The sequence below is a fragment of the Osmerus eperlanus genome, chromosome 11 (assembly GCF_963692335.1).
Source record: "Osmerus eperlanus chromosome 11, fOsmEpe2.1, whole genome shotgun sequence".
NCBI classification, from domain to species: domain Eukaryota; kingdom Metazoa; phylum Chordata; class Actinopteri; order Osmeriformes; family Osmeridae; genus Osmerus; species Osmerus eperlanus.
In genome coordinates this window covers 12,074,627-12,084,095 of record NC_085028.1, presented here as the reverse complement: position 1 = coordinate 12,084,095, position 9,469 = coordinate 12,074,627, and the positions used below count along the sequence as shown (strand labels likewise).

The following is a 9,469-nucleotide window of genomic DNA, read 5'->3' as shown; positions in this document are numbered from 1 at the left end:
CAGTGCTGATAACACACTGATGAGTATTTATTTTCACCCATAACTAAAAGTGATGAATAAAACATAGAAATAATTTAAAGATTGAAGAGTTATTGTTGTTTCAAACGACTGCATAGGGTACTGGCAATGTTGACAGTTAAACAATTTGGAAAAAAATTAATTTGTGTGAATTTCGTAAATATTTTCTAGGTGACCTTGTATTTAGGCTGAAATACATTTTGAATAATTCAGAAGATGCTATATAATCTTCAGAACAGACTGGACAAAATGAAGAATACAATTTTTGAGTAATGGCTACCTTCATCTTCTTTGGCATATCACTGGAGATTAAACAAGAGTCAAATTTCTTCAGTCACTTGGTTATTGTCATAAGAAAAACAAATATTGATGCCAACAGTAAACAGATGGTCCGTTATTATTAGCGTTGGAGGAAGTTCCTGAAATTCACACAGCAGCCATTTGCTACACTGATCACTCTACGGTCAATTTGCATAGGAAATGTAAGAAAAAGTGCCCTGCTGGGATTTCTAATTAGAGAAGGGTATTCAAGAATAAATCTTAAAAGACAAAGACAAATTCAGTTGTTTAAATAAGTGCCCCTTGTGGTTTCCTTTTTTCTCTCCCTCAGCATAAAAACGATGTTTACGATTGTGGTCCCACAAAATTTACCTCAACAGACAAGGCCATGGACAGAAAAGTCTTAGACACATAGAACAGATTACAGATCTATGAAAAGTAGCATAGTCTGTCGAGTAGCATAACTTGGTTCAAGTAGCATAGCTCGTCACCTCTTTGTGTCAAAAACATGTCGTGCCCAGTGACTTCCCTACAGGTTCTTTTCTAATCCCCTCCACGGTTGGACTTCAGAAGAATATGACTATCTCTATTCCTGCTAATTTTCCTGCATCCACTGCTGAGAGGAAGCCACTGGCTAAAATCCTCCACTGCATAGAAACCTTGACACAAAAAATAATAGCTGTCATGTATAAATGCATTGCCTTTAACTTTAAGTACCCATCTTTTTTAAGATACCTACAATTTCTTTACATTTTGAAAGATGCAGAACATTTTGAATCCTGAGAAGTTTTTAATTAGACCTGCCATTTTGAATGGCTGTGGAGCTTAAAGCTATAAATGTACAATAGCTCTATCAGGCATACATTTATGTCCTGGAAATAATTAATGGCACACAATTAAATAAAACGTATTGAGAGAAAATCGCTTGCAAAATTCAATTAGAGTAGACTACAGTACAATTACACTGTTTTCAATACATGCAGCGAGAGGGTTATATTATACTCAAACCTAAGAACACAGAGCACTCACACTGTACATGCAGACTCACACACATTTACATATGCACACTCAAACATAAACACGTACATACCCCCACTCCCTAACACATGCAAACAGTACACACACACACACACACACACCTTAGACTGTCTTCAAATCAGCCAATGTTGTCTCAGTTTCAGCATATCAGAATATTTTCAATGTTAACTTTAAAAACTGAAGAAGAAATACCGGTAGTTAATTTAAAATCCCCCTTTTCTCAAAATCTCTTTGTGACATTAACCTAGAGGGAGTTTGTATTTTAATTGCTGACACCATAGCTCCTGGCTCTCTGAACCAAATAGGTCCCCTTGCAGGGTACATAATCCATTATCATAAATCAGATGCACCAACAAAGACAGGTGCTGCATGAATAATTAAAGGTCGCTACATTAGCACTTCTGTGGAGGTATGTGTCGGAACCAACGTCATTGAGCAGAGTAAAAGCACAACAAAAAACGACACTGCATGAGTCTGACTCCATCTGTCTAATGGTCTTTTTCTGACAGAGATGATGTATTGGTCCTAAAAAGGAATTCACAAAAAAAAGGCATTATCCAAAAACAAAGAGGTCTAACATCAATGTTGTATTTACGGAGATAGACGGCTTGGAGCCACATTTGTCCCCAGTCTTGCAATGTTTCTGGGTTTCTGGTGGTTGAGTTGGTAACCTTGCCTGAACTTGTGAAGGGATAGCCAGGTTATCAGGCCCCGTGATGAGGAGTCCAGGGAGCTGGAGGCAGGGTGGGATTCACTCTTCTACTCAAGGAGAGGTCTGCTCAGACAAAACACAGGCACAGGGACTATTCCTGGGGTTACAGATTGACATTCTTACATTAATTACACTTGAAGCAAATTCATTTGGATTTCTGCCAGTGGGAGATAAGGCCTGTCTGCTGACAAGATGAGGAAGGAGCCTAAAAGGAAAGAGAAATACCTTGGGTGGATGCTGTCCCGTTTAACTTTCCTGCAGCACTTTTACAGTATAGGGAGTTTTACAGACTCCTGTGGCTCATCCATGGATACCAATTCCTTTCCTATTATGTTAAGCACATGGGGAATGGCCACAGCGAGGAGAGGTGTTCCCCTTTACATTTACATTTAGTCATTTAGCAGACGCTCTTATCCAGAGCGACTTTACCACATTTGAATAGTAGCAATGATGTAGGAATAAACATATAGAACGTATTGTACATGAAGTAAAGACAGATGTAAAATAAGGTTCTTCAAATTGAGTTTGTGCAGTTTGTATTGACTCTATAGCGTATGTAATGTGCTTACAAAGTCATATTGTATCACATGGACATGCCTTTACAGAATAATAACCAGACCACAGCCAAATACTAAAAAAAATACATCACATTTATTTGTACTGACACCATGAGTCATCACAGAGTCATCATCTTTGTCTAATGTGTTTGGGCACTACAGGTGAGCCCCTGTCTTCCACCTCCTCTACATCCACCAGTCCACATGGCACCAAGCACTGCTTTTTGCTACCAGGACAACAGAAACTTTGACGTAGCTGACACACACCACTGTTTTTCTCTAAAGGTAACACAATGTACAAAAAGCAAGTCTGGAAATAGTAATATCCTCAGTACTATAAAAAACGTTTTTCCCTTCATGTGTGAATAAGAAAAACAATGCACTTATCTCTACTGAGCTGTTGCTGGGTTGCTTGTTAGGCAGCCAAGGGGTAAATTGATGCAGATAAGTAATGAAAAGAAGCAGCCCGGCTGATCCCTGTATTACAGCCACAGCAGCTTTCGGGGAATTGTTCACGGTCTGTGAAGCCCCAGAGCTGCAGGAGCCGTCTGGAAGTAGTTAGATGCCAGTCAATAGGAAAACGCCCCATAAAGTTAAGGTAAATGATAAAACAAGTCTTTCCACACAATGTACACTACAGTACAACACTACAGTGATGTTGGAAAGAATGGCAAAAAAAAGGTCTAAAGTTCAGGCTCAACATGAACAGGAAACAAAAGAGTTGAGGTGTTATCTGAGACTGTCCTTTACTGGCAGAAGCAGTACCCCCTCAGCTGATCCCAGGCCCCAGGCCCTGTGGGACAGGTAAGGCCAAAGCAAGCAGACAGTCTGGGGGATGGAGGAGAAGAAGCCGGCTGGGTCCCACAAGGGAGATGAGGGTGGCTTGGAGGCTTCACTAAGAAGCTGAAGGCACCAGAGGAACCAGGAGCAGAACCGTCCACATCAGGCCCAGTGGCAGGCCACTGTGCAACGAGCACTGGCCACTTTTGGCTCGGACACCTGGAAAAGGGAAAAACATTCAAAATGCTATTATTACTTCTTATCAGTAGGGCTGTCCCCGACTAAGATTTTCTTTGGTCGACCAAGACTCGACTAAAACGTTTGAAAATCGACTAATCGAAATTTGAAACAAAAAAAAACGTACAAACATTTTCCCGATCTGACTCAATGGCTGCTGGACATTGCAGATTCAGCCACTAATAGCCTACTAATAATAGGACTTGTATCACCAGTCCTGTTGTAACCGAATGCCGATGGTATTTAGTATCTCTTACAATGTACTACAAATTAAAAATATTGATTCTTTAACATGCAAATCATCAGAGCGCGCTTATCACTGCCTGAACTTGCACCATGCGAACTTACGTAGAAGCTGAGTGGGGAACGGTGCAACAGAGAAAGATTTTGTTGTCTTGGCCGGAGAAGATAATGTATTCGATTTGGATGTGATTCTTATAATAGGCATATTCATTTTTCAACCCAGCGCGTTAGCATGAGTGAAGTAGGGCTAGGCCAACTTACGTTTTTCAGGTGGTAGGCTACATCATATTCGACGTCGAACTATGAAAAATAAACCGTTGTTGGCAGAGTTTGCATTCAACGTTTTTCCAGTCACCCGGTACTTTGTAAATGTACTTTAATGAAATGCTGCCATACCACAGATTTCTTTGCCATTTTGACTAATAACACCGACAAAGTAGGCTGTGGCAGAGTTTGTAGTTCGGCAGCCAATTGTGCTCGTGCCGTGTGCAAAATACCAAACCAAAACAAAGCGCAGAATAACGAAAGGGAAAACAGTAACACCTTTTATTTTAAATTATATATTTTTAGAGTTGCTTTATTGGTCTTAAATAATATAATCTACAACTTCTGTAGAACATTTCGTTAATTCAGCAATAATGACACAAGCGGGAATCAGATCTCACACTGCCATACGGCAGCTCAACTAAAAAAATCTTATTCGACAAAGAGCATATCGACCCGAAAATCGACTAGTCGACTGAGTGGGGACAGCCCTACTTATCAGTATGAACATTGTTCTCTGAAATCAAACAATATCTGCCAATGAGTAATCGACAACAGGTATTGTAATACTTGGCGACAATGTACTAACAATGTAATCACTGATTCTTACTTACTTTTGGGGACCCACAATATCCAATAAATAAAGCACTCACTTAAGTAATACGTTATCAGGTAAAATTATTTTTCTTGATAGTTTTATCCAAATAATGATTCAATAATGTGATAACACGTGGCAGCCAAAACGTATTATGTTATTCTCTCACAATGATATTACAGTACATTAATCCAATATGATTTTGTATTATATATCCACTGGCTCAAAGGTATTTTTCCCGAATAGCTAATTTGGCATTTTGTACAAAATGGGGTTTCAGCTTTTGTTTGTCTTGTTCTTTGAAACATAATTGCTTGTGCAGCAGTGAAGGTATGTTTGTGTGGGGGTGGTAATTAAAACAGTATTAGGAAACAAAAAACTTGGCTCACACAAGAGCAGTAACTCAATTAGCGTTCCAAGAAAATATACAAAAGAGAAACCGAATAAAGCAGATGGTGTTCAGGAAGAGGGGGAGACGGACTTTGAAGAGGGACCAAAGCCTCGTCTCTGTACCTTACCAGAGGAGGTGAGCACTCGGACCTGAGAGCTGGCTGCCCCCTCGCCACCCTCACTAACTGCCCGCACCTCCATGATATAGGTGCCACCCTCCGGCAACGAGAGCACCACGGAGGGGTTGATGGTCCTGGTCACCTGATGGTGTCCTCTTCCTTCTTGGCTTAGTAGGACCTGAATGACACACACAACATGTCTGTTGATTCAACTGGTCATTCTGCCAGAGCTAATAATACAGCGGCATATGGCTGTGCCGAGGTCACTGGCTTCCAACATACTGCTAGATCACTGAGGGTGTTGGCAATGCTTTTTGACCCTCTACCTCTGAATTTTTTCCATTTGAATGCTGGTGAGAGAGATTACCGTGTATCCAATGACAGCAGACTCATTGTCCTTTGATCTGACTGGGTCCCAGCTCAAAGACACATTATTGCCCTCTTGAATCCACATGAGGTTGCTAGGAGGTTGAACTGGAGCTGAGGAGAAAGAAAGAGAGCGCAAAAGAGGTAGAGGCATGGGGCTCCGTCAAATTCAGATGCATACATACAATACGTTCAATAAAAGCAGATTTCCTATATTTTCATTCACTTCTCTGTTTTTGCTCATTAAACAATACCGTAGATGATCCAATGTACAACATTCAGAAGACATTTAGAAGGATGTATTGTATGTCTCTTTGTTATGCAACAGTGCTGCACTCACGGTCTTTCCTTGTGTTGGCTGTGATAGCATTGCTGGCAGGGCCCTGGCCGATGCTGTTGAAGCCTTTCACTGTGATGAAATACACGCTGTTGCCCTCCAATCCTGTCAGCACCATGGAGGTCTCATTTCCTAAAGTCCTCCTCCTCTTTCCTGACTCCTCCTGTTCCATGTCCTTCCAGTAGCACACCTACCAAACAAGCAATAAGTAAAAATACATTTGAATCCCCAAACACTCATTGGCACACGTTCACTTGCACACATTCACCTGCACACACACGCACACACACGTACTCTCTCTCTCTCTCTCTCTCTCTCTCTCTCTCTCTGACACACACACACACACACACTCACACTCACACAGTACACATACTTCATATCCTTGTGGTCTTCCAGGACCAGGATTGGGCGGTTTCCAAGTGACCCTAATTTCCGATGAAGAAATGCTGGAAGCCTTCATGTCAGATGGGGCCTCTCTTGGCTCTGTGTAAGAGAACAGTGAACTTTACCAACCCCACTGAAACATGTGGTGCTGCTTCTAAGCTGCTGAGAGCTACTTCGTCAAAGCTAGGGGCGTGAATGAATCATTCCAAATACGATGTCCGATTATAAGATCACAGGACCAAGTTGTATTATATAACACAGGCAGTCAATTAGATATACACAGACCCATTTCTTGAACCTCTTACGTAATTGGGCAGGTCGTGACTCTTGTACTTTACATGTAACCTATCAGAAGGACTCACCCCCTTCAGCAGAGTAGACAGTGACCACCCCACTGAAGGGGCCATCTCCCTTGTTGTTGTACACCCCCACCTTCACTTCAAAGGGGGTTAAGGGAGGGAAGGTCTCGTCTCTATACTTGTAAGTTGTGGAATCTGCAGATGTCACCATTTTCTCCTTCCAACCTCGCGTCCCATTGGCTCGGAATGCCACAATGTACCCAAAGCCTTCACCGTTTTGGAATTCTTCAGACACAGGCTTAAAGCAAGGAATCAGAAAAAGAACAGAAATCGTAGCCATGAAAATTTTTTTATTTAGTAACATAAAACACATCTGTCACTGCTGAATTGATTATCTTTTTAGGACAATTATCAACATTATAAATCATTGGCCTCAATCATGATTTAAATGATCCTCTAAAGAAATTATGTTTCTGGATCAGAGTAACAAGGTAAACCAAAAATGCTGTGCATAATGCTTTGGCTGATGTAAGAGGGTTCGAACTAAACATAGCACCTACATCCTCAGAGAGCTGCACTCAAACCCTCCCACCTACAGAAACATTAATTGTGTTCTTTTCATGTAAGACCAATATATTCAACAGGAACAGTATTTGTTTTTCACTGGTATATGAACATAGCAGACACTGGTAATTGTGACTCTTGTCTGTTGGCAGACAACAACTTGTCATCAGGTAATCAGGGGCTAAGGAGAAGGATAGCTTTCTAATGGTACTTGGCTGAAAGGTATCAGTGTTAAGCACAAGCACATTGGCATTACACTTCTGTAATTGAAAGGCATATCATTAACATATTTCTATTTTGGAAATCCTCTTTTGTGAGAGCAATGTGTGCAATAACATGTTGAAAAGAAAGGAATAATATCAAAATGTCAATAAGTCCCAGATGAATTTATCTGTAATGAAATAAATCACTTGTAAATGTCATGCTCTTTGGTAGCAGGCATGAACACTTCAGTTAATTGGGATCACTAGATTCACGTAACATTTGCAAAGACACCTTTTATGGGATGTTAAATCTACTGTATACAGTATTTCCCATCAGCTTGGGATCTCGCAGTCTGATTGGGGATTACTACAAAATATATTTCTACAAATATTTTTCATACATACGGATGGAGGAAAATGCATCATTCTCTTCTTTTCAGTTTCATGTTCTTTGTACGTACAATAATGCAATATGTAAAACTGCAGCGATAAGTCATTCATTTGTGTAAAATGATCAACAATCTGTTACTGTCATAGAGATAAATCATAGAATGCTGTCAAAAAGTACTGAAAATTCCTTACTCCTTACTGGTCTAAATATTAGAAGAAAAAAACACCAATGTATCTGGTCCAAAACGTAAAACAAAAAATGCTTCACTGCTAACGTTCCACTTGGATGATAGTGATAACAAACTCCATCTGCTACGATGTTCGTTTGAGAGTTGATGTGGGTTTCCATTGACTACAGAAGTTGAGGTATTTGGGACACATGTTTGGGTTCTGCCATTAATGTCTGTCTGCTGTTTTCCTAAAGAGATGACCCTGGGAGCTGTCTCCAACACCTGCTACACATTTAATGGAACCAAATGCAATTTATTAGGGGAGATGGAAATGTAATTAAAGTATGAGCTGCCCGAATTAAATCTTAGACTAAATTAAATAAATGACAAACAGCTGTACACTCCGGTTTCTAGCATCACGTCTGTCATGTCATGATGTGATGATTTGCACAGGCTTCAAAATAATAACGTCCCCTTAAGGCTTCACCCAGATTAGACAAGCAGCCCCTGAGAGGCAGTGTGAAGGATGCAGATGTAGTTCACATCTTGTTCTACTAGGGCCGATCTCCACGGCTGTCTAATTAACAAGCAAGGGATGCTCATGGAAAATGAATTAACTTCCATCACAATTTCTAATCAGAGATTGCCTGGCTTTTGAAGGGATGCCTCCGACTCGTGGTCTCTAAAAGCAGTGGGGCCCTTACCTCATCTGTTAAGTGCAGTATGAAAGGGCTGCTTCAAGTCAGGGTAATTCTCCTAGTCGGTGGCATGCAGCCTGCTGAGTTTAGGGATGGTGACGAAAGGGCTATCTCTAATAGTCCTCTCCATAGTTTACCATGAACCAGAAAATGGTCTCCCTAATGAGACGGCTGAGAGAAGCAGCGGTGACTGTTTAGTTATATATCCTGCTTAATAACCCTGCCCAACACTGACACACAGCCTTTGACAGCCGTCCACTGATGACTGGAGAGGATGGGCTGCCGTGTACTCACATGGCCTGACTGCCAAAAGGAGCTAAAATTTTTGCTCCATCTCCTTCCATATTCATCTCCATTGATCAGTGACAAAACCTTGATTCATTTCCAAAATAATAAGTAGGGCAGAGATAAAATTGTCCCACTGAAATAGAGCATGTGGACATTGCCACATGATTAGCCTCTAAATTGACAAATGTATTGATGAGTGAACAAATCCTGACTCACTGACTATGGGCAGTGGGTCACTGTAACTTGCTTTGATTCCTCAAATAAGCTTCAGTGCAAATGGGAGTAAATGCCCAGGAAATAATAACACAAATGCATAAACCCAAATACAAAGTGAATAAAGAAACAGAATGAATGTCCTGATGAAGATAGAGACTGCTGACTGCTAACTGTTGACAAGTATACTTAATACCACCTTTAATTGAACTGTCAGCACAGAAGGAACTATAGGAAGTATGATTATATTGTCGTTACTCTAACAGCTTTCTTGAGTGATTAGGAAGAGAGTAGAAAATAATGTAATTCTCCTCATGAGAAAGTT

At 40.7% G+C, this 9,469-nt stretch overlaps 1 protein-coding gene across 1 annotated transcript in view; it reads right to left on the bottom strand.

Moving 5' to 3' along the window:
• Positions 1-2,678: 2,678 nt before the first annotated feature.
• Positions 2,679-9,469, bottom strand: part of cntn5 (contactin 5) — a 73,633-nt gene continuing 66,842 nt past the window's right edge. The window contains exons 19-24 of the mRNA XM_062473124.1: positions 6,682-6,916; positions 6,309-6,418; positions 5,939-6,125; positions 5,600-5,712; positions 5,242-5,410; positions 2,679-3,603 (exon numbers count right to left, since the gene is read on the bottom strand). Of these exons, the coding sequence (XP_062329108.1) occupies positions 3,500-3,603; positions 5,242-5,410; positions 5,600-5,712; positions 5,939-6,125; positions 6,309-6,418; positions 6,682-6,916 (918 nt within the window). The 3' untranslated portion in view covers positions 2,679-3,499. The remainder of the gene's footprint in view (positions 3,604-5,241; positions 5,411-5,599; positions 5,713-5,938; positions 6,126-6,308; positions 6,419-6,681; positions 6,917-9,469) is intronic.